Source organism: Rhodnius prolixus, unplaced genomic scaffold (genome assembly GCF_049639745.1).
Source record: "Rhodnius prolixus isolate KJV_2025 unplaced genomic scaffold, Rpr scaffold_6, whole genome shotgun sequence".
In the NCBI taxonomy this organism is placed as follows: Eukaryota; Metazoa; Arthropoda; class Insecta; order Hemiptera; family Reduviidae; genus Rhodnius; species Rhodnius prolixus.
The window spans coordinates 25,238,523-25,264,471 of record NW_027411634.1 but is presented as its reverse complement, the minus strand read 5'-3'; the positions used below and the strand labels follow the sequence as shown (position 1 = coordinate 25,264,471).

At 31.6% G+C, this 25,949-nt stretch overlaps 1 protein-coding gene and 1 long non-coding RNA gene across 9 annotated transcripts in view; one reads left to right on the top strand and one right to left on the bottom strand.

The window, feature by feature from the left end:
- LOC141461305 (orexin/Hypocretin receptor type 1) overlaps positions 1 to 25,949 on the bottom strand; it is a 304,429-nt gene that overhangs the window by 79,666 nt on the left and 198,814 nt on the right. For both annotated transcript variants that reach the window (XM_074142238.1, XM_074142239.1), the window contains exon 2: positions 19,130 to 19,309. In XM_074142238.1, coding sequence (XP_073998339.1) covers positions 19,130 to 19,309 — 180 coding nt within the window. The remainder of the gene's footprint in view (positions 1 to 19,129; positions 19,310 to 25,949) is intronic.
- The window catches only part of LOC141461308 (uncharacterized), a 59,732-nt gene that overhangs the window by 27,551 nt on the left and 6,232 nt on the right, over positions 1 to 25,949 (top strand). For 5 of the 7 annotated variants that reach the window (XR_012462739.1, XR_012462740.1, XR_012462738.1 and 2 more), the window contains exons 2-3: positions 22,953 to 23,108; positions 25,644 to 25,765. The exons of 1 other annotated variant lie outside the window; for it this stretch is intronic. This is a non-coding gene — a long non-coding RNA (uncharacterized lncRNA). The remainder of the gene's footprint in view (positions 1 to 22,952; positions 23,109 to 25,643; positions 25,766 to 25,949) is intronic. One more of the 7 variants, XR_012462735.1, reaches the window with a different exon arrangement.

Below are 25,949 nucleotides of genomic sequence, written 5' to 3'. Positions count from 1 at the left end.
GCTTTAATGTTACGTAGGGGAGCCCTAACTCTATCATCCTACCAAATTTTATCAAAATCGGGCTAAGATTTACAGAGTAATTAGTAATAATAATTTTGAAGGGGGCCTTACATGAAGGGGGCTAACTCCTCTCCCATTCGGTGTACAGCGTCGAGACCCCCAAAAGGCACATCTACATAAAATTCCGAATCGAATGTCACCTCATTCATGAAAATCGGTTCTCGCGTTTAGGCGCTACGTAGTTTACAAAAAAGGTAACAACAACAACAACAACAACAACAACAAGAAGAAGAAGAAGAAGAAGAACAACAACAATTTCTGAAAATGCCGTTTTTGCTCATTTTCGGCAACTTTTTTCTCAAAATCTATTAGGTCTGGGGGGTTGCAAAAAAATTACAGTTATAAAGGAGGGTTTGCCCTATATTTTAAAGAAAATTTGGGAATTTTATCTTTTATAGAAAAAGAGAAAAAAATTGTCAAAGTTGGGTGTTTTTCAACGTTACGCTTTTTCGTGCAGTTTTTGACGATCAACCCTTATACAACTGTCCTACCGGACAGTTTTAATATAAAGTTTTGTGTGCTGCAATTCACTGAGTTTTTTTTTTTAGAGGAATAACTAGCACTCTACCAATGTTTTTATTGTCTTTAATTTTTCTTTAAAAAAGTACAATTCTCTACAAGATAATTGAAAAAATTGTTGAGACTACCTTCGTGGAAATAGTAAAATAAGTAAAAAGTTTCTTCAGTAAACGGGCATTATTTACTTTTTCTAGTACAGTTAAGAATGGGACCCAATAAACATTGCTAATTGATATACAAATATTGAACTTTCTCTAATATTAACACCTATATACACAGATCATTAGCTTAAAAAATTCTTTTTTCCTATTCCATAACCCCATTTCTAATGGAATATCAAGTTCGCCAATTTTGCAGGATAATAATACTTCATTTTTAGTATGAATAGAATCATACAGAAATGGATTTTGATTCAATTCCAGAAAAATATTTGAGTTAGACAAAAGTTAAAATTGTTTTATTAAAGTGAAAAAGAAATTACCTTTAATTTCTTTGATGTTTTGCTAGGTGGCCTAACAGACCACCTACCTTTTAGATTAGATTAGATTAGACTAGGGCGGCCTCAAGGCCTACGCCACTGCGACCCCTTTGGATCTATTGTGGCTCCCCTCACTTTAAAGCTCACCCTCCATATCTGTCCTTTTAATCAGACTCTTAATGTTGGAGAGCGACTCTTGGGTAAAGCTCACAGGCCTTGGCTTTTCCTCCCCGAGAAGTAACATCCTTAGCCACACGAGCCCCTCACACTGACACAACACGTGCAGTGCCGTTTCCTCCTCTTCCTGACAGAACCTACATAGGCTATCATCTGCCAGGCCCATGCGATGCATGTGTCTCCTGAGCCTACAGTGGCCAGTTAATAGGCCTACAATCGTCCTTATAGCCCCACGGCCTTGACGGATTAATTCTGCAGTCAGCCTCGGCGAATAGCCTTTAATAAACTCCTTCGCCTGTCTCTGCCCAGTGGTGGCAAGCCACCACTCCTGAGACCTACTCTGCACCCATAAGTTAATGGTCGCAGCCTTAACACACTTCGGAACCCCAAAACAGGGCTCCGGGCCAACGAAGCGTCCCGCAGAGCCTTCCCGGGCCAATAAATCTGCCGCTTCGTTTCCTTTATGTCCTGAATGACCAGGTATCCAGACCAGAAAGACCTTATTTTGGTCACTAATTTCCTTCAGGGCACCCAGACAGTCCCAAACCAGCCTTGAGTTGACCTGGTAGGAACTAATTGCCCGTAGAGCAGCCTGACTATCCGAGAAAATTACGACCTTGGAATTAATAATTCCTCGCCCTTTAATCTCGGCAGCACAGAACCTAATTGCAGCTAGCTCAGCCTGAAAAACTGTAGCTAGTTTTCCTAGGCTAACCGAAAAGCTATATTTCGGTTTCGCCCCGTACACTCCCGCTCCCACACCCTCCTCCGTCTTGGAGCCATCCGTGTACCATATCGAATCTCCCTCAACTGGGGGTCCTCGTGTCCAAGCCTCCCGGTCCCCAATACAGACTTTGAAAGGCTTGTCGAAGTTATATTTGGGAGTCATAAAGTTCGAAGGCAGGCCCAGAATTGGGTCGGCCTCCAGCACCTACCTTTTACTTACCTAATACTCAACTATGATTAGTCATTTTTTACTGTTATTTATTTATATCAAAAAAAAAACCTTACAATTTGTTTCATTAATTTTTCTTCCGTTGGTATTTCATAAAAAATAACTGAATTATGCAAAAAAAGAAAAAAAATCACAAAAGCACCAAAAATAAGTTCCACAAAGTATATTTTATGGTTTTTACTTATTATGAAAGCCTGAAGCAGAAAAGTATTGAATGTTGGTTATTTTTATTTAAAAAGGAAAACAATATTGCTCAGCCACTTATTACACTTATTTATTACTCAAACTTATTTGCAAATTACTAATTTATTCACTTTGTATTTTGAATTACTTCTAATTTTAACAGAATGGAAAATTGCGTAAATTAATGTCAGTTTTCAATTAAAGCAGAATTCAGATAAAATATTACACTAAAAAACATTTGACTTAAACGTCATTCAAAAGCGAGATTAACAAGTGAAATATGATGAGGGATTTCAATGGAAAGCAGATTTATACAATGAAATAAATTGCGTTTATAAATATAGAATAGAATTTTACTTGTCCTTCAAAAATTATAACTGAAATCTTGCCAAAAACAATTTCAAAACTTTTCCAGTAATAACTGTTCCTGGTATAAAGTTTTTGTATTACATTCTCTTTTCTTATTGCACATGAAAACTTAATATTCCTTACTTTTTTTTTTTTAAACAACTTTCAAAAGTGTAAATTTAAAACAAAAGTTTTAGTTATTTTACTCCTCTTTTTCTTTTTTCACTACTAGGAGTGAAAAAATTTCATAAAGGAAGTATTTCTCATTCCCATTTAATTCGCTCTATTATTGTTGTCTGGTAGATTAAGCAATATCCTAGTAAAATCACAATCGAGGGGTTATAAGGATTTTTTTTTCGTATTTTAGGTTAGTTAGTCTCTTTCTTCACCTTTTTTGTCTTTCTTTTAGAAAGAATAAGGAGCTTGAGGAACGAAAATGCTTCTTTGAAAACTGAAAAAAAAAAACAAAATCCGAAAATGGTGTTCATGGAGTACCGATATCATCTTTGCAAATATCTTTATATTTTATCGAATAATCTCAGTTTCTAAAAGATTTCTCTTTCGTTCGCTTTTTCAAGTGATATCTAAAGTTAAAAATATTGAATAATATTTGGAAAAAAAATGATAATGGACTCTTAATTCTAGCCTGAAAAGAATTATAGAAAGATGTTTTCACATGAAGAGCATTCTTATCCAAAAAGACGCATTGTTATAATTGCATATTTTACTATAAAAATACTTGGCTGTAAAACCTTTTCTACGTTGCCAAACATATTCAATCTAAGACCATAAAAACCAGGGTATCTCTATGTTATTCCTATTTAAAGAAATATCCATTAACTTTCATTTAAGAGACAACTATATGTATAGATTTAAATTCTCTTAAAGAACTGATTAAAGTTAAACTCCCAAATAAACCGGTGCAAGACATAATGCCTAAAGAAAAGAGGACACTGCCAACATTAAGTGTCAGCATTTTAGAAAATGTTAAAACATGAGTTACTTTAGTAATGAGGATACTATTAAGTTAAGATATGCACTGGCATATCTTACTGAATGTTACTGAACATATGAATGAATATGTTACTGTAACATAACTGTAACAGCCAGATTAGAAGTGAAGCGGAAAGATTATTTTTTTTTTTATTTATTTTTATTTATTTATTTATGTGTATTGTATAAGAATGAACGTTACAATACAGAGTCGCAATCAACAATGAGCAATGGTTAATTACAAAGTAAGCAAAAAAAGCAATAACTTAAAATAACAAAAATTTCTTTTATAATAATACTTAAATGAACTTTTAACTTAAGAAAGAAAAAAAAAAAAAAAAAATGCTAAGGAACCCTAGAACGTGGTACAGAAATGCCTAAACTTTAAAATTAAATCTAAATATTTGTATAATTTATGTAATTTCTCCAAATTGCAATTGGCTGCTATAAATTCATTTAAAATAAAATCACTATCCAAAGAGTTAAAACACAATTTTCTAATTTCTAAATATGATTGACATTTACACATTATGTGAAAGATATCCTCTTTGTCAGTATTACAAACTTTACAAACAGACTGGCCATCAAATTTAACTGTAGTTTTCCCAACACTAATTTTAAAATAATATTTATTGGCTAATCTCACCTGAGATAACAGTTTAATATATTTGAAAGGAACGTTAAGGTGTAAATAAGGCTGGCATAACTGTTCATTAGGTAATAATTGTTTTATATAACTATTGTATGTTGAGTTTTCTGCTCTATTGCAGTCCAAACTGAATAAAAAAGTTTTATGTCTATCTAAAATTGAGGAACAATCAGTTTTACTATGGATAATTAAATTTTGAGGATCAGGAATAAATTTTTCAATTATAGAAACGAACTGCGACCACCAGTTATATTTACTATTATTTATGGAGGAGGAATGGAAAGTTTTCAATTCTGATAGGCAAATTTTAGGGAGCCGAGACGCATTCATTTGATCTATTTTTAATAAAAATTTAAGGATTTGTTTTACAATAATAAGTTGCAATTGTGAGCTACCTGTTTCCAAACGAAGTAAATAGTGGGGGGTATTCCTTGACAAATTTAACAGTCTTTTAAAGAAACGACATTGTACATTGTCCAATTCCTCCATGTATCTTAAACTCCAAATTGGACTGCAATAAAGCAGAGCGTTTTTTACAATTGAACTAAAAAGATAAACTCTTGAATCCCAACTCTTGATATTACCTTTGTATAAAATATTAAATACTGAACCAACTGCGAGATTCGCCTTACAAATAGCATTTTCTTTTTCTTCATTAAAGGTTAATGATCTGGGAAATATGACCCCCAGGTAATTGAAATGACTTACTTTTTCTAACTTAATATTTCCATAATAAAAATTTTCCGAACTTTTCATTCTACCTGTTCCAAACTTTAAAATTTTAGTTTTATTGGCGTTCACGTTAATTTTATTTAATTCGGAATAATTTCTTAAAATGTTTAATTTGTTCTTTAAATCAGTGTAGCAATCTGCGAAGATTATCAGGTCATCAGCATATCCTAACAACAAAATGTCTGTGTTTTTGTTTATTCTAATGCCGCTTACACCTTTAGATCTGAAGTAATGTTCAATGTCGTAAATGAAAATATTAAATAAAATGGGGCTTAAGATTTCTCCCTGAATTACACCCCGAGTAAGAGAAATTTCTGAAGAGAGTTGATTTTTATCTCTGATCGACACAGTGGCAGTATGATAAAACTTTTCTATAATTCGAATTACTTTGCCGTAGAGTCCTAAGTTGCGGATTTTAGTCCAAAGGAGGTCATGATTAATACAATCGAAAGCTCTCTGAAAGTCTACAAGGAGGCAATACAATGGTTTTCTTTTTAAACCGAACTGAATTTGAGCTACACTATTCAAAATAAATACATTATCCAGGCAACCTCTGCCAGTTCTGAAGCCCGATTGGAATTCTGGTATTACATTATTCTGTTCACACCAATCATCCAGCCTCCACAGAATTATTTGAGTAAATAGTTTAGTTAAACAGTTAACAAGGCCAATTCCCCTATAATTATTAGTACATGACCTATCACCTTTTTTGTAAAGCATAAACATTATTATTTTCGACCAATCCTTTGGTATATTTTCAGAATCTATAATTTTATTGAACATAACTTCCAAATACAGTAACCAGTTTTGCGGAAGGCTTTTATAAAAATCATAATTTATTTCATCACAGCCGGCTGCCTTATTTGATTTACATTTTCTCAACGATTTCATAATTTCTTTAGTACTTATGTATGAATCTAGAAACGGATGACAAGTATCAGAATGAACATTGAGAGTTTGAATGTTTGAACCATAAAAATTTAATAAAAATTTGTTCCAATCCTCAATGCTAATGCTGTCTATTGCTACACTTTGGGAATTCATTCTTAAACCTTTAATTATACGCCAAAAATGTGTGCTATTTTTACAGTTGGATAGTTGATTTGAAATACCGTCGTAATATTCAGTACGTTTACGTTTTATTAAGTTTCTATAATTTGTTTTTAATGAACAATAGTAATTAAATTTAATTTCATCTTTAATCGAACATTTCCAGACTCTATAACTCTTCTGCACGAATTTTTTTAAATTGTAACATTCCAAATCATACCACTGCTTTTTAAAAAAATGATTTATAAGTTTAGAGCTTTTAAACATACCCAATTCTTTCGCAACATTTTTAATAGTAGTAACTAAGTTATTGTTTAAATCATCTATAGACATACTTTTAAAATCAACCATAATATTAGAATTGATAGACATCATGTTAGAATAAATTTCACAAGTTTCTGATCTCCAAACAAATTTAGAAGGAATTAAACATTTGTCAACAAAGTGAACTTTAGATAATAATTTCAATGTTAGGGTAACCGGAAAGTGACCCGAGGGGGTAATTATATCATCATTTACAAATAAATCGTCTATAAATTCTGTACACAATATATTCGTCCAGACTAAATCAATTACAGAATTACCAAGAGTACTAGAATAAGTGTACTGTGCTGGGGAATCTGAATTGGATCTACCATTAACAAGAATAAGAGCATTTTCTTCCATGAATTTAACTAAGGAAAGTCCCCTGTTATTAGTTACCCTGTCGAGGCTATCTCTTTCTATTTTCAAAGCACAAGAAATCTGATTTGAAAGGAAATCTGAATCATAGCAATTATTTAAACAACCAACACGACAGTTAAAATCGCCCCCTAAGATTATAGGACAATCCAAAGTGTTTAGTTTGAGTATGAGCTCATCAAATAAGATTAATTTTTCATTAATATTTATAGCGGGACTGAAATATATCAAGCCAATAACAAAATTTACGACTGGGAATTTAACATTTACAAGAATCCAAAAATCCGTTTTATTTATAATTTCAACAGCACCAAATTTTTTGTTTACAAGAATTAATAAGCCGCCTTTTGCTCTTCCCTTATTTTTTTCTTTAATTGCATTGGACTGACAAACGTTATAACCTTTTAGAAAATCAGGCAAACTTACAATATTATGTGTGAGCCAAGTTTCGCTTAAACAGATGATATCATGCTGTAACAAAAAACTACAATTTTCTAGAAAATTTTTATAGCCTGAACTATTCCAGAAGGCGAGTTTAATATTAGAAAACTTATCACTAGCACTGACCACATTATACACAGCATCTTTTTTGAATGAATTTAATTCCACATTTGAATAAACACTCAACACCCTATCTTCTTCCGCTTTCGGGGTAGAAGGAACTTTCAAGCTTTGTCGCAACTTGGAGGAGTTTTTGGCCTTAAAAAAGTGTCCAAAGTTAGGGGAGTTTTCTTCCTTTTAACAGATCTGCTAGATTTCGAGGAAAGCACTGAAGAATCAGAGTCATTTTCATCTTCTAATAAATCTTCTGTAGGTCGAATATGTGTCGATAGCTGTAATTTACCTATATCTTCCTCGCATCTAATAGAAATCGGGAGAGAGTTTTCATTTTTCTTCACATAAAGTTTGTTGTTACGGAACCAAGTAAATTTTAGTATTCCTTGAACTCTCAGTTGATTTACTTTCTGATATAACGAATAATAGTAGGGGGACATATAATCGTTTATAAAAATTTTACCTTTAGGACGAGAAGAATCAATTATATCTGTAGTCAGCTTTTCCTGAGATGTTCTTTTTTTGTACATGAAAGTGTCCTTTTCTATTTTACTTGCAAATTTCAGAAGAATGGGAGGTGTGTCAGCATTTCTAACAGTTCTAGTTCGAAAACAGAAATCAATTTTATCCTTAGTAAGTTCGTAGTCACACACTTGACCAATTTTAAACAAAACTTGAAATAAATCTTCATCACTTTTCTTGGGGATATTATTGATTCTCACAGTATTAGTATGAATATTTTGAGAATGAATATTCAATTGATTATTGAGATTTTTAACTTCACATCTAAGAGAGGTATTTTCACTTTGCAATTTAGTAATACTTTTTGCCTGTAGTTTCACTTTTTTATCAATTTCATGCAAAGATTTTTGAAAATCAAACACTGATTTCGTCAAATTAGCTTGTTCATTTTTTAGGGATACAAGTTCTTGAGTGACGAAACTTAACTTGTTTAAGATAACAGACAGCGCATCACTGCCGTCACCTTCACTATTCCCTGCCACAGTAAGAGAATTTGTTTGTGAACCTTTACCCTCAATATCATCTTTTGTCAAGTTATTCTTATTCATTTTGTAAACTTGCTAACAGGAAGGGATAAGTACAAAAATATAGCTCTCTTACCAATTCTCTCTCTCCTTCTCTTCTCTCAAAAATTCCACGCTGTAAATCCCCACTTTTGCAACCTTTGTACTCACGCTGAATAATTTTAGCGATATTAAAATGAAAATTTTAATTAATTATTAAAAAACGGCTCGATCGATTTCCGTAAAAATTAACAGTTCAGTTTCTTATATATTGAACAAAAAATATGCCAAATTTCAAAAAAATATTCCACTTCCAACCACTCAAAAATTAAAAAAAAAGCACTGATCTAACAGAAACGTGTTCACTCTGTGACAACTGGAATGCAACTCTGAAGCGGAAAGATTAATTGTAAGCGAAAGATAGCTATAGTAATGAAATAAAAGTTAAAGATAAATAAAACGAAGAAACGGAAAGAATACACTAAGAGAATAAAGTTATATTAAGGAGCTCCATGAAGAAGATGACAGAAAAAGATGTCAAAAATTAGGCAACGGAAATACTGAAATCAAAGAATAGGAAAAGGATGAAATTAAAGAGTCTATGAAAGAATTAGAGAATACAACAAAGGCGAAAAAGAGGATGAAGAAGAAATAGCAGACAAAGGAAGAAGAACAAAGAGATTAGATAATAAACTTGTACTTAGGCTATAAAAGATGGATCTGCTGAATATGAGACCAGAACTTCTGGCTTGGGAGGGAGAGTGCATGTTACAATTTAAGTGTTAATAACTGAGAAGGACCCATTATATTTAGTTAATATTGTTTCTATACAAACATTAAATTGTATCTATAAAAGCAATAAAAAGCAATTATCAGAAAGTAATATATTTTTGCTACTAGCAAAATTTTTCTCTGAATGCTTTCTACTAAAAATCTTTTTACAAAAAGAAAGAAAAAATCAATAGGCATTTTAATTAGGAAATTTATAAGACATTCTTTGAAAGTAAAATAAATTATGCATATGTAGAAGAGAAGTGCTAGCTTGTTCCAAGTATTACCGTTAAGTTAAAGAAATAACGCGAACATCATGTTAAAGACATAAAAGAATAAAAATTAAGCCAAACTAAATAGCAAATACTGGCTGGAATGGAATGGCTGCCCTCTTTTGGCCGAGTGCAGAATAACAAGTTTGAGCTCGCAGTTGGCATGAGGAAGTATAGAATAAAAACGTTTAAACATGTGTGTACACTTCCAGTGGAAGATTATAGACCAACTGTTCCTTTTAACATCTGTACGGATTATACGTACGAGGGTTGCTATGTCCCTTTTCTTGTTTACGTCCCCCATTTCTGCGAAAGGCAGTAATCTACAATTTGGGCCATCTCATACTTTTTGTTTGCTTTGGGTTTATTTATTATTCAATGCTTATACTATAAAAAACACTCGCTAACCCACCAAAAGCTAGCCTTTTAACCAAAAGAAGAGTACATTGGGAAAAAGCTCCGAGATGAAAAATAATTTTCATTGAATTCATTTATTTTTATATAAAAATGTTGACCTATCGTTGGAATTAGTACTAAGTCCTTTTTTTTTTGCCCTTTCTAAATAAATGACAGAAAGCAAAACAAAGTTTTAAGAAAAGAACCATAGCTAAAAAGCATCCACTCTGAAAAGCTTGCTTTCTCTTGCTTCCTCAACTTTTGACGAAAAACAAAAAACAAAAAATAGCCCTTTCTAGAATGGTATTTGCCACCAGACTGAATTTTGTAAAAGAATGTTCCCAATAATATTCAATTTTTAATAAATTTCAGTAATTTTTGTTGAATATTTATAAAGTTAAATTATATAATGCGCTTAATTAATTAATTAATTCATCAAAAATTATTATATATATAATTTGTAAAGTGCTTGCTTTTATTGAGAGAAAAGCATCATTAGCTAATGTTAAAAAAATTTTCAATAACTCGGGAATTCTGAAATAATAAATTTGTTAGAATTTTTAATTGGGGTGAATATTGCTCGCGTCCTTACAGATAGTACACTGACGTGCCCCCTGGTTAACGGGCAATAGTGTCGCCTATACATACAGCCCCACTATATTGGGCTGCCAAATGCCCTAGTTGTCAACGGCCAAGGGGTTTTAAAAAATAATAATTATTATAAATAAATAAATAAATAAAGAATTTTGAATTAAAACTACTTCTCTAAAACTGGATTTGAGATTGTAATCAAGCTGCTGACATTAGGAAGCAAACAGCTTAAAAATCATTTTGAAATTAATCTCCTCTAAATCAAATTATTATGTTTAAATTTCTGCTCTCGTCATAAATTACGATTTTAGGTTTGGATGTGTATTTGTCCATCCAAAGAGAAATTGTTCCCAGTTGCTCTCCTAAAATAACCCTCCTCTAGTATAAACATTCAAATTTATTGCAAAACAATTATTGTCTCCAATTTAAAAAAATAAATTCCTCATTTGAAAGAAAATTTTCATCTCGTGTTTTTGCATTTGGCTTGTAAAGAGCATATCCATTTCTGCTTTAAAGAGAATATATATTTTTTATTTTAATATTTTCTTTAAATCTGTCAAAGTTGATTGCTGAAATTAGGGCGATACAAGTTATTGTAGTAAATAATGTCATTCACAAATTGTTTCCTTTAATAATTTTAATATCAGAATCATATAAAATGAAATTTATATTTAATATTTTTGCTAACCTCCGCCAACCTGACCCCAGATAGATCACTAGATGTAAAAACTCGCTAAACAACTAGGCATTAGTATGGTATTAGACTGTTTTATACACACATACACTGGGCCAAAAAAGTCTGTGAACACTAACCTAAATTTTATTACTTTTATTATTATCTTATTAGAAACTTCTTTTATTTTCAAATGAAATATACTATTCGATAGAGAGAAACCAGAGTTTTTCATTTTATATTCAATCTTTTATTTTTGTTCAGCAGGAATATCACAATTAAATGTTTAACAAAACAACACCCCAAACGAATGCAAAAAAAGTCTGTGAACAGCTGTATAAATATGTAAAAACATTAAGATAACAAACAGAAAAACGATTGAATAAAGTTTCAAAGTTCTCTATTGTATTGTAGAAACCACTACAGTCAGTTTTGTGAATAAATAATCTAATTAGTACATATTTAACCACTAATATGGAAGTTCCCAGACCAATTCGAGAACTTATTGTGACGTTGCGAAATGAAAGAAAAAGTATTCGAGAAATAGGGAAGATAGTTCAAAAAAACCCTTCAACGGTGCATAATATAATTAAAAAGTACGGAAATGTGATTAGTAGGCCACGCAGTGGACGGCCACCAAAACTTAATTCCTTTCATAAACGGCAAATTCTGAAGTCTGTTCGAGAAGAACCCAGGACAAGCGCTCAAAAAATCAGTCAAGAATTATCAAGTGGTTATGTGTAAGCGTAACACCACATACAATTAGAAATAAATTACATGAATACGATTATTGCGGTCGAGTCCCGAGGAAAAAACCTTTAATCAATAAAATAAATAGTAACCGCCGATTGGATTTCGCGAAAGAATATGTTTCTAAGCCTTCTAGTTTCTGGGAAACCGTAATCTTTTCAGATGAGTCGAAATTCAATGTATGTGGGTCTGATTGACGACAAAAAGTGTGGCAAAAAAGAAATGAAGCTATGAAAATGAAAAATATGAAGCCTACTTTTAAGCATGGGGGAGGCAACATTCTGGTGTGGGGTGCATGAGTGCTAAAGGAGTGGGCAAGTTAGATCTAATTAATGGTATGATGGACCAATATGTGTATGTGGATATATTAAGACGCAATTTAAATGAAAATTCAAAAAAATTAGGGTTGGAGGGAACGTTTGTCTTCCAACAAGACAATGACCCGAAACATACCGCACCAAAAACTCGGGAATGGCTTTTAAATAATACACTCTGGCGCCTAAACACCCCTCCACAAATGCCAGACCTTAACCCAATAGAACATTTGTGGGATGAAATCAGCCGCGAAATAAATAAACGAGGAATATGAAACCGTGAACAACTAAAAAAACGCTATTCTAGAAGAGTGGGATAAAATTCCAACATTGACGACCACAAAATTATTAGGATCGATGAAAGCTCGTTTGTTGGAAGTGATTAGGAACATAGGAGGTCCTACAAGTTTTTAAAATTTATAATTCACGTACAATGTGTAAGAATGATTTATTTCTGCAAAGTGTTCACAGACTTTTTTTGCATTCGTTTGGGGTGTTGTTTTGTTAAACATTTAATTGTGATATTCCTGCTGAACAAAAATAAAAGATTGAATATAAAATGAAAAACTCTGGTTTCTCTCTATCGAATAGTATATTTCATTTGAAAATAAAAGAAGTTTCTAATAAGATAATAATAAAAGTAATAAAATTTAGGTTAGTGTTCACAGACTTTTTTGGCCCAGTGTACATATACAGGGTGATCCATTTAAAACGCACCAATCGCAAATAACTTTTTAGGAAAGCGGAATTTCGAAAAAACCCACGAAGTAAACTATATGTTTTTTTTTTTGGTCTAGTTTTCAAATTTTTCACCCCCGATGCTGTATCTTTATTTTTGGCGGAGTTATGGCCAAAAACCAGATTGGGGTTTTTTGAGGACCACTGGTTTTGACAATGATTATGAAAACTACATAAAAAAAACTGTGAAAAATGACGTTAACCCCGTTTCGATATTCCTAATATTAGTCGAGATATTTAAGATCAAAGTTACTATTTCGATATTAATTTTCCACCAGAAATGCACGTTTTGGGAGGTTCTCTGACTGCAAGAAATGTTATTTGTGACGCAAAGTAAAAAAATAATAATCATTGAAAATTTTAAAACATGTAGTGTAATTTAATGGTTGTGGGTGAATCAGGATAAATTTGTTTTATCATCAAATAAAAGCAATCATCACATCTTTTTAATGCACCCAGTATGCAAGACTTCTTGGCCTATGATTAGGGTTAGAATATCTTGCCAAGGATGGACGGGTGTTGATCTAGTGGTCAAGAGCGTGGCTTTGTAAGTGGGAGATCCCCATTTCGAATCCCGCGTATGCAGTCATTCTTATTACTTAAAAAATCATAATACTTTTTTAAATAAAGTGTAGACATTACACTACATGTTTTATAATCTTCAATTAATTTTATTTTTGTTCTTTGTGTCACAAATAACATTTTTCGCAGTCAGAGGACCTCCCAAAACGTGTATTTTTGTTGGAAAATTAATATCGAAAACCGATCACGAGTAGATAAAATTGTAACTTTGATCTTAAATATCTCGACTAATATTAGGAATATCGAAACGGGGTTAACGTCATTTTTCACAGTTTTTTATGTAGTTTTCATAATCATTGTCAAAACCAGTGGTCCTCATAAAACCCCAATCGGGTTTTTGGCCGTAACTCCGCCAAAAATAAAGATACAGCATCGGGGGTGAAAAATTTGAAAACTAGACAAAAAAAAAACATATAGTTTACTTCGTGGGTTTTTTCGAAATTCCGCTTTCCTAAAAAGTTATTAGCGATTGGTGCGTTTTAAATGGATCACCCTGTATAAATTAAAAAAAAAAAAAAAACAAAAAAAAAAAAAAAGCTTGATCAGTAAATAGTAGACAAAAATAAGTTCATTAAAAGTATCATAAAAAAAAAGTATAATATAAGGCTTTAATTCAAATTTGGAGTAAATATTAATAAGATATTACTAATAATGAAACAGAAATATTTGTTTCTGAGCGTCAGCCTTAAGGGGATTATTGCCATTAGGAAGTATTGAACTGATGTGACTGGAGCAGTTGGAGAAATTTATTGCTTTCTATAGAATTTCCTTTGCCACAAACAAGTGAAAGGTTCCATTTAATTTGGTTTATTAAATTGGCTTATAGTAGAGACTGAGGATCCCGTCATATTATTATTATTAAGGGTCCAAACTCTTGATTAAATTACTAACCGCGGGTATATAAATTAAAAGAGAACATTACTAAAGTATAGAGAAGCTCCTAACTTCACCACTGGCAACTCCATAGGAACTTCGGTCAAGTCCCAGATGTATTTGCCCATCGGCTTCTGTGAATCAGCCTCATTTTCAAGTGGGATATCTCTTATAATAACATCACGAACATTTATTAATATAGGTTGCTAATATATTTTAACATAGATTGATCTGAACCGCTCAAACCAAACCTGTACTTGGGTGAACCCCAAGAAATAGCCTTGCATAATATTATTTTTCTAAAAACAGAAATAATTTCGAGAGTTTGTTCAAAACGAAAAGTTACAGAAAGCTAAAAAACGAGACTCGTTACCAAAATGTAACCATTTTGTAATAATAATTGTCAGTTACTCATAAACTCAACAAGAGACTGGCCTGGATCTTAAATGAATACTTTGTTAGCATCATATTGTGTTTAGTAAAGCAGAAATAAACTTTCTAGAAAATTGAAGGTATTATTTTTCTTTAGAAAAATCACTCTTAATTGGACCTAACAAGTTATTGTATTCAAAAGTTATTAATATTTATCACAAGCTGGAACTATGTTTTTAAAAAAAATCTTAATTTTTAATTACGTCGTTTTTTTTTTCAATTGTGTTCACAGTGGGTTTTCAGCCCAATAAAGTTTGCAACTGTTGAATCAGCTAATCTACCACTTTTCTTCTGGCTGTATTTTATTCATTATTGAAATATCTTTTCTGTGGGTGAATGTAAACAGGCAGGCTGAAAATGTATTCGGTAATTTATGTTACAAAAATTTGTTTACATGTTTAATTTACATGTTAATTTGGTACTTTATTTTTTTATTATTATTATTAAATAACCAGGACAAAATGATAAACTGGCTTGGACGCTGGGATCTTACCTTCAAAACGAACGACCCGATGAAAATTGTGTGAACGGTAAGCCTAAATGGAAACAACTTGGAGTGCATCAATAACTTTGTAAGAACTTTTTTTCATCTAGACCCGATGGATAAATCTATTTTTTTTCCCCCATGATGTAAAGGTTGTTTTTACTTACCAAGTCTCAATGTTTAGAAATACATGGGACCGAGGCGAACAGACACCAAGGGGAATTGTGATTAGAAACCGCAAGGTTTGAAACACCTTGTAACGTCAAGCTTATAATAAAATCTCCACTTAGTAACTTAATTAAAGTATCAACTTCCATTTTACCCTTAGTAAGTACTTTGGACAACTTACTGTGCAATAAATTGAGTAGCAGAAGGTTTTTAGTATTTCGCTGAATCTTTAATATTTATATTTTGCTCTTTGTTGTTGGAAGGAGTAACACATATCTCCACCAATTGCTAATTTTAGTTTGAGCAATGAGACCACTCTTCACATATATAATTCCTCCTCTTTACACGGCTGTGTAGCAGACTAACAGTTAGAATATCACATGTATACCGTTGGAGGACTATCTGAAGATATCTTTTTATTCAAACTCGTGCCGAACCCTTAAATTTTTAAAATTAACTTTAAGCGGTCGTTCAATGAGCTGCTTTTTGTCTTTAACGTCTGTTAATTTCATTCAGGCTGTTATTGTTGTAAGTAATCAGAGTCCTAAGGTCAATAAATATACTTATTTTGATTACCCATCTAATATTTTAAAAATGCCATTACTCCTTTAAAAATAAAGGTAATCTTGTGTTAATGCAATTTGGCACTTAAGTTGATTATTCTACCTCCAAAAAATTAAAATATGTAGAACTGTTACTGGGTGTAAAGCTAATTTTAATACAGAAATAAAGGTACTAATAAATTTCTGAATGTTAAAACTGCTTAAAAAGAGTTAGGTTTTGCAAGAGAGTCACAAAAGGTCCCAGATTGAAGAAGCAAATTGTACTCCACAACAATGATAAAAATATGAAATTGTGCAAAAAAAAATTGTTTAAAATGATAAATTCACATACATAGCATTGTGAAGTTGTTAAGCTTCTTTAGCTTTAGGGCTTTAGTACGCTATTATGTCACCCTATTTAGTTGAGCGTAAAACATATAACAATACAAAAGGACGCCAGGAAATGTAAAAGTCATTGTAGCAGACAAACAAGAAATTTTCTTCAATTGTGAGTACACGAAGCAAGTCCAACTTATTTACTGTTAAATGTCGCTGCAACAAGCACTTTTTAATTATCTACATTTTAGAATACCTCTTTTTTCCTTCACGTTTTATCACGATATGGATAAATTAGAAGTCGAAGAAAAAAATATTTTTCCATGCAAATTCTTAAAAAAATTAATTGGATGTTAAAACTAAACCTACCGACATTTATGCATAACTATTCCTACCATGACCGGTCAAATGACCGCACTTTAAAATCACTTAAATTTCTTATTTTAGAATGAAGATAATAATTAGTTAACAATGAAAAAGCATAGTTTCTTTTGTTTAAAAATAAATCTCGTAGATTTTACTCTTTTTTGCAACATTTTTTATAATTACAGGCTTCTCAATTGCAAATTTCCCGCATACTTACTTTTTACATTTTAGACAGCATTTTTTAGTCTTATTGCCTTTGCAGTATCTTATTTGGCTATTTTCCGACCATTTGTTCTTGTACTAGTATTTGTCATGCTTTTGCAATGGTAACACAAATTTTGCCTTGAAATTTCACTTCCGGTAGTTTTTGATACAAAATCCATGCATTTAACCCGGGGTTAAGTCTAGGATATTGAATACTATTTGTTGAGGCCATCTCCGAGATTTTCCACGGTTATATTTCTTCCACGAGCTGTATACATTTCTCCTAATTTCAGAGCGACAAACTCCCCAAGCGGAACTGAAGGTTTCTCTGCTTTCACGTTTTTCCAAAAATGGAAAGCCTTTTATTGCATCGAACGCTAGCCAAGATTTGATACCAAATTTATCCGGTTTATTTGGCATGTACTGAGTAAATCTGCACCTTGACTTTGTTGGGAACAAATGTCCTTGGAAGAGATATATGCTCTTGGTTAGAACAGTTTTGACTGTCCTCAACGAATTTGTTCCAAAATTTAGAAATCAAAGCAAATTTATCGGTTTGTAAACGATTATTTCTTTGATCCACTCGAATAAACCTCGAAAATTTCCGTCTATACATTTCTGCTTACAATGTTTGAGAAGAATGCTCGTCCCTATTTTTGTTCCAGTGAAAAGGGCAAAATCGTACATTTTTCGCCTCATATGCACCACATGCAAACAATAATCCGATAAATGCATTATCAAATTGAGTTTTTGAGAGAATTCTGTTACAAAAATAAATAAAATAAAATATTAAATTATAAGTAAATAAAATGAAAATATTCAGCCGGTCAAATGACCGGTCGCGGTAGTTAAGAGGGACTACAAATTTTTCTCAAAATCAAATATTAGGAAAAGAAGTGAATATTATAAAAACAATTGTATACACATTTTAGGAAAAGTCGTGAAGTTTAATGGCGGTAAGATGACGCTGTAATTAGAAAATTTAAATCAAATTTAAAAAACAGTCAATTGACCGGTCGTGGTAGGTTTAGTGTTAAGGATGCCAGTTAAGATTTTCGGTTGTGGGAATTAGTTATGGTTTGATAACTGTTCCATATAATTCAAAGTCTTTTTTTTTCAGTAAAAACAGTAGTATTTTGATCTTTTAGTAACTAAATCTTTTCTTTTAGTCGGTTTTTGGATTCTAGGAGAGGCATTTGTAGAGGTACACAAATCGTTGCTTAATTAACACATGTTAATCAAAAGTTTCTTAACAACAACTCTTTTACTTTCAGCTTATAGAAAGATCAGTTCAATTTAAAGAAAGAAGAGTTGAGTCTGGAGATTTGGTGTGAGAGGATTAATGAATAATAAACGCCAGATTTTAAATTAATGAAGTAGAGGGGAAAGGGTCTTTTCTAAAGTTCTGGTTTAAAATATTTTAGAAAGAATGTATTGAGACTGGTTCGGCCATGGCGCCCTAAACTAGGTAGAATTCTGAAATATTTATTATATCTTCGCTCAAGTTTTTGTTATACTAATAAGAAATTCCAGAACCTTTTATTTAAAGAGCAATATAATACTTACAAGGTGCACAAAAACATTTTTAGTCTAATATCAATTTTACCTTTATCGTTTCTATATTAATGCTCTTGGAAAACAATTCTAAGTCGACTAAAGAAGCGAGATAACAACTAAAAATAAAAAAAACAAACAACCGTAATACCCTAACCACTGCAGAGCAAGAACTTACATCCATCTTAAAATCAATATCAAAATAGAAAAAGATGCTCTGAAAGGTAATAAATTATTGGAACATTCAACTTTTAGCGACTAAATTCTGAAAGTCACTCTAGTAGATAATTTTCATTTTTAGTTACTTTATGAAGTTAAAATGCAGCTTTTCGTGCTGACAGTTGCACATAAGTCTATAAAATGTCCATGAATGATTGTACTACCAGAAATACAACAGAATTTGTTTTTAAACGATGAATAAAATCTAAAATAATTAAAGTAGCTCCAGTGTTTCTATTTTAGAATAAGCCAACGAAATAAACTAGCAGTTCCATACTGACAGCGCAACTCTCCTATCCTCCATAATGTTCTGACTTAGTAAAGAAACAATATAAAATGTAACAAATAATTAAAAATGGCAAATAAATAACATTGAATAGTAAATTTTCATAAACTATAAAATTATCAAGAACGGTATTTCATAATAATAAAATGAAATTCATTAAAAAGGAAACTCACCCCAAGATCCATGTATGTAGTATACACCGGATAAGGTAGAACAAGACAAATGGCTGTCAACCAGGAACCTGTAGCGCATACAAATGCTGGAATTCTAGGTTTCATTGGATCCTTCAGGAATCTGTGCCTGTCCCAAGCGATCAAAAGTAAAGTTAAAGTAGACACATGTAAAGGGATATCCTGAAACAAAATAATATAATTTAAAATTATTAATTTTGATTTGTCTTTCAATAAAAATATTCTGTCTTTATTAATGGAATAAAAGAATACTATAATTGTAAATAAATAATTTTTTTGTTAATCGCTTATTTAGGAAAGAAATGTTTAAGTCTGTGTGAATATAGATGACATATATACGGGTTTGAAATAAATTTCAGGAGTTCCAGCATTTATTCTTATAAAGCTTAACGATATTTCATTTTACTTTATTCTAAATTTTCAGCTGTATGTAAAACGTTGCATAAAAGAAGACAGATGTCTTTCCGATAAGTTCAAGAGATAAAGAGAGCAAAACTTTTAAATAAATCATCCAGGTTGCTTTATCAATTACTCTCACTACAAATAGAACATTATTTTAGCGACTCTTTTGTTGTTGATCTTACTGTTTTATATATATATAAAAAAAGATGATGAGCGAGGGATGAGAAAAAGAGAGATTAGAATAATTTATGTGATGTCCTGGGCATTGTTTCCCAACTGGACAAATTATATTAAATGAACACGAACTGTGCTTCAAACTACACAGTACAAATAAGTTTAGGATTATAAAATGAATTAAATATCTAAAACAATTTAGAAATAGACCAATTAAGAAAAAAGTAGTTTAAAATAATAAAATAAACTGATTTCATATTAAGAAAAAATTAAAAGACTAAATGGTCTATTCTTAAACGAAGAGGTGGCTCTACATTTTCTAATGGATGATGGTAGGGAATCCCATCCAAAATTTACTAACCAAATACGGTGAGGACCCTTTATAGTTGGGTGTGTGTATGAGATGAGAGAAATTAGGACAAAATTTAGAATTTGAAAAATTCTCTTACTGAACTTACTGATTAAATTAATGAATGAATTTAATATTTATATTAAAGCTGTGTTAAAAAAAGAAAAGATTGAAAATCAGAAGTAGAGGTGGATTAAAACAAAGAAATGTGAAGATTAGAGAAAGTGGTAGCAGAGTTTGTACTATCTTGATGTTTTATATTGAAGGTATCGAATTATCCAAAGAATTAATGACTAACTTGAAGTAATGAATTTATCTTCCCCTATTAAAGTACACTAACTAACCTAAAGCTAACTAAATAACAAGTTTGATAAAACTAGTAAGTTATGAAAAAAATTAAAAACGAAAAAAACGTAATTAGAGTAAGTTTTCCTAACTGTTCTCAAGAACTGTTTCTGAAGCCAAGCAGAGAGTCACGCATCGAATACTTTGCGGTATTAAAAAAAAAAAAAAATATTAGTCTACTAAGTTGTGTCAAGTTTTTCTGTTATGTTGGGATGTTTGTTACTTGGTGACAGATTTAGGTGATCCCCGTTATCTCTAACACCGACATACTGTAACAACTGCTCTATTTATTGGAAGTGAAAATCAATTTTCAGAAAAACATACACAATAAACAAGTTGGCACAGATCTCTAACTTCTTCTGAACAGCAGTTTTAGAGAAAGTATCGCTCACAAGTGTTTATCATGTTTCTTATAACTTTTGTCGCTAACAATTTGTATGGTGAGGAGGCTGATGACTAACGTCTAGACAGATTACTCCGCTTCTTACTAAATTTTATTAAATTTTTTTAATAATTATAAATAATTTATTATTTACACCTTTATATTTATGAATTTCTTTTAAACCTAAAAATGAATAATTTCTGGTCCATTTTTAGGTCTTCATTATTAAGTAATAATAGTAATATGCTTTATTAATTTTTTAAAAATAAATTTACAAAAACACAATTTAATTTTAAACTGAAGCACCTACTGCATGGATTGAAGACCGTCAGCAGAAGTTGACTCCTACTCAATTGTTTTATATCTTATTATAAAAACATATATTTCAATTACTCAATAATAATATAATTTATATAACTAAATACAAAAAAAAAATGGCTTATCAACAAAATTAAATTCTATCGAACTAAAAAATCAAATTCTGTCAAACTAAAAATTAAATTCATTAATTAAGAAGTTTCTATATTTCCCGGCCGTTACATTATATTTGTACAGTTTCTCCCAGCTATGACCGTTCATATAGCGAATAAATTCATTTTTTTCTAATACGCTTTTACCAAAACATGTCTTTCTGAACTCTGTCAAAATCGGGCACACTGCTATATAATGAAAAATATCTTCTATTTCGTGCGAATTGCACAATGAACATATCTGAGCTTCTTCACTAAGGCCAACTCTGTAATTTAAATCAAATAAAGATCCTTTCATTTTAATTATATTCTGAATAAAAACCAAACTATTACTATCTGCTATGTAATGGTTAGGTCCAAAATCAAAAGAAAGCTCCTTATAAATACTGTGCCACCTAGAGTTCTGTACTCTATTTAAAAGATCATTTTTGAAAGAAAGTCTCATCCCACCTAACAAGCTGTCCATTTTAGTGTAATTCATCATAGCCATGACTTCTACACATCGACAAGCATTCCTTTACCACAATAGTTTCTCGGCTATTATGTTATTTCTTTAGCTAATACTTTAGGAAGGCGTTCGTCAGGTAAAGTGAGAACTTTAAGTACATACTCATAGTGCAGTTTAAATGTATAAAACAATCAGAGGTTGAAATCCAGTCTTCAAATATAATATATAATTAGGAGAATTCTAGGGCGCCACGGTAGCCGAGCGGTTAGAGGCGAGACCTACGAGTATTGTGGTACTGGGTTCGATTCCCGGTCTTAGGCCTTGGATTTTATTTAATGGTTAATAAAAGAAATTTACAGTAAAGTATGTTTGCTAATCGCCTCCGTCGACGACACCAAATTGGTAGTTGGACGTTAAGCCCCGCCTGAAAAAAATAGGCGATTACTTTACTTTACTTTTTAATTAGGAGAATTTCACGGAAAAAAGCCTTTTTAGGAAATACGATTTATGTTCAATTTCATTATTAAGTATCGTTTTTTGTTTTCAATTTCAAATTATGGGCTCTAAAGCTCTAAATTTGGAATTTACACTGTTTAAATATCTACGCAGCGAAAACTATGAATAATAACTAGGCAAAGGGTAACAGGCAATACCCATATTTTATGTCCATCACAAGGGCTTTTAGAAATTTAATTCAAAACAATTTTATAAAATATTAGTTCCTTCTCATCATAAAATACCAGCGTTGGAAAGTAAAGCTTGAATTCACAAGCACATTTCTCAACAGAATCTGGCATCGTTTTCTAAAAATCAAAATGTTTACTGTAAAATAAAATGAAAGTAAATTTTGAAAACAAAGGCCAGTCGAAATTAACAACAAAAGGGCAGGTGTTATAAACTTAACATGCCTTTACCCATCTCTTGGCTGCTTTCTACTTTACTACAACAATAAAGGTATGAGCTTTAAGGGCAGAAGATTGTACAATACCATCCAGTTTATAAACACTTCTGTTCGTACGAGTTTATACTTTACGGCTTTTCGACTTTAACGAAACCATTAAAAGGGAGAGTCTAAAAGTACTCCGACTGTAAACAATATGCTGCGAGAGGTATTCAAAACGTTATCGCCAAGTTTATTTGTACCTTTTTTTTAATGTTCAAAAAAATTAAGTTGAGGACATTTTAGAATTGTTTAATACTAAAATGTGAATTTTTAACTTGAATTTCAATTACAGAACCCACGATCTGGATAAAATAAATAAAAGAGTAAAAACAGTGTCTAGAAAAAAAAAGAAGAAGTTAACTTAAGTACTAAAAGCTCTTTATTCCATCAGTGCATGTTGTCCGCCTAAACTGTGGAGTGCAAATTTTACTTCATTAAAGGCTTTATAGTAAGTTAAATTTTTGTTTTTAACACTTTTACAGCTTAATCCTCTCTAATTTAAGTCCTACTTTACCTTGTAATCGGCTATTTGTGTCCCATTTAAATCTAGCAAGTAAATTTATTTATCTTTATTAGAAAGGCTTTAATTTGGTCTCAAATTTTAAAAGTTATTCATTTAAGAGTTATTATAAAAGTATTGCGTTTCCTTTTCTATCTACTCTCAAACGAAATGGATTTTTTTTTTCTTCTGCTGTTTCTCTTAACGGTTTCTCAAGGATTCGTTTCAAACATATTCAAATATGCACTCAATTAACATTTTTCAAGATAGATGCTGTTGGGCCCAAACATAATCACAGTACGAATAATTTTAGTATGAAATACCTTAAAAAATTTGACTGAAACCAGACAAAATATTGTAGTCCGATATTCTTAGGTACAAATCTGGCAATTAAGATAATTATTTTGGTTCAAACTAGTGTTTGTGTTTAGCTAACCCACAGACAACCTCTAGTTCATTCCAATTCATTCAACTGTGAGTTTTCTTGGAATAAATAGTATTTCCTAATTAACGTTGCTTGATAGGGTCTTCCTCAGAGAGCGTCTATGAGTTACAAGGTACTAAGACCCCTGGAAGTATTTATACATTATTTGCAATCGACCACTGACTGCAGAAATGATTCTGTAGAAGTCATGTCTTAACTATCAATCAACCAATCTGGTGGTTTCCCAAATCCTGGGTGATTAAGATAGTTGAAACTTCTTATGTTTTTTGTTTCTTGTCAAGAATTTTATATTTCTTTAATTTAGTAAAACAAGCGAAATAGAGAAATGTCCATTTGAATTATGTGCGTTTTTTTTAAAAACAAGCATAGTGCTTGTTTCCGTTATTGGCAATTATGGAGTGCGAATGGCCCTATGGAGCTTCATAATTTGGAGTATCATCTTTGAAATATCTGGGAAGAGCGTTGCGAGGAGTGGTGAGAAGTCATCAGAAAGCGGTTATCCCTCTAATAACTACTCCCTTTTCTTCTTAAAACTTCTTTTAATTGCAGATAAAAGGGGAGTGGTTATTCCTAACAGAGGACATCCCGCTCTATTTAGAGCTTCTCCGGAGAGCATAAATAGTTGGTATCTCGTGTTTGAAGAAATTATTTCCATTCTAACATCCCTTTCTTAAATTTGAAGGAAGGTTTTTTCAGAATATTTAGGAGAAAGGAGAGGGGTCATCCCTACCTTTTGGTTCACATTTTTTTCTTTAGAACCACCTTTGAGAATCTGAATGAGTTGTTTCATCACCAGATGCTGCTGCAGGTTTAGTGATCTCATCTGTGCTGGACGGATGAACAGCAGATCTCTATATCTGATCTATTAGAAGATCTACTGGCTGCAATGATGAAAAGCTTTCCTAATTTAAATTATGCTACAAGAATATCTAAAGTCATCCTCATACCCTAAAGAAAAAGTAAAGCCTACAATTGTATAACATTGCATATTACTATGACTCCTGCGAAGCAACAAACAGCAAAGTAATTATTGTAAACGTTAAAGTTAGAAAATAATTTAACAACTGAGACTGTTATAGTCCCAAGAAGATTATGAGTTATAACTTAGACCGCTACTCTAAAGAATTTGTATTATTGCTTAAACTTATACAATACCCAGATCACATTCACATACTTATACTGGGTGGTGGAACGGAACACTGATAATCAGAATTCCTTTCCTTGGTAAAGGGTAATAGTATTGGAAAAATATTTTTAAAGAGAGTTCCTACTAAAAAAAATTATTTATAAATATTAAACAAGATGGGTTTTACTTTAAAGTGTTTATAATTTTATTTTAAAAAACGATTAAATCATCATTAATTGGTCTCAAAAAGTGTGAATTCTGGCTTAATGTAGAATTAAAAATTCTTTTAATTCTCAAAAGAAGTAAAATTACTAAATAAGTATTTATAAATATAATAAAGTAGTGAATAAGAAATTTGTTGAAGCCTAATGTGGGAATTAAAAAATAGTTGAAAATAGGCAGATTCAAAAAATGGAAGTAAATTTAACAAGCAAAAGTAAATCTTGTGACTTGAATTTAAAAAAAGAAGGAAATCCATAAGAAAAACCATGTATATTACATGAGCATTCCTGGCTATAAGGGGTTTTGGCCATTATCAACGGAATGGAAACGGGTTCTGGCAACTAATTTATGTTGCCGTTGAAAATTCTACTGAAGGACCTCTTAAGGCCATGTTCTCTAGTAGCCTTTATAGGGAGACCAATTTACTTACTTGCCTCTTACCAGAACATACTTAGTGCTGCGTCTGATATGTAATAATTTGCTAACCATAATTACACCAGCTTGGCAATGTCATTACTTTATTTTATTCAACTAAACTCATTAATCAATGAATCAGAACACTTCTTGGTTACAACCGTACAACACAACAGTCTAATAAGTTAATGAAATTTTCGGGAAATTAGCGAAAATAATAAGTGTGAAAATTAAATGTAGGCAGTACAAAAAAAAAAACTAGTACTTGTATTTTCAGAAAGATTTAAGAGAGGTAGATATGACGTCAAAAAGGGACAAGTTTTTATAACACTTACAAAGGGTCAGTCTTTCATAACTCGTCAAGTCTTCAGTGGTCACGTTTAGCGTTTAATGTGCTTTGTAAGTAAAATTCAATTAATTCACCTCTGTTCTTGCACTTTAAAACAGTAATATTGCCTCCTTTGAATAATTATTCACTTAGCTGATCCTTAGAGGCTTTCAATTTTGTACTCAAAGTACAAATTTATTTTGGTGTACCCACAAGGTGTTAATTATATGCTAAGTTGCATTGTGTATCTAGACT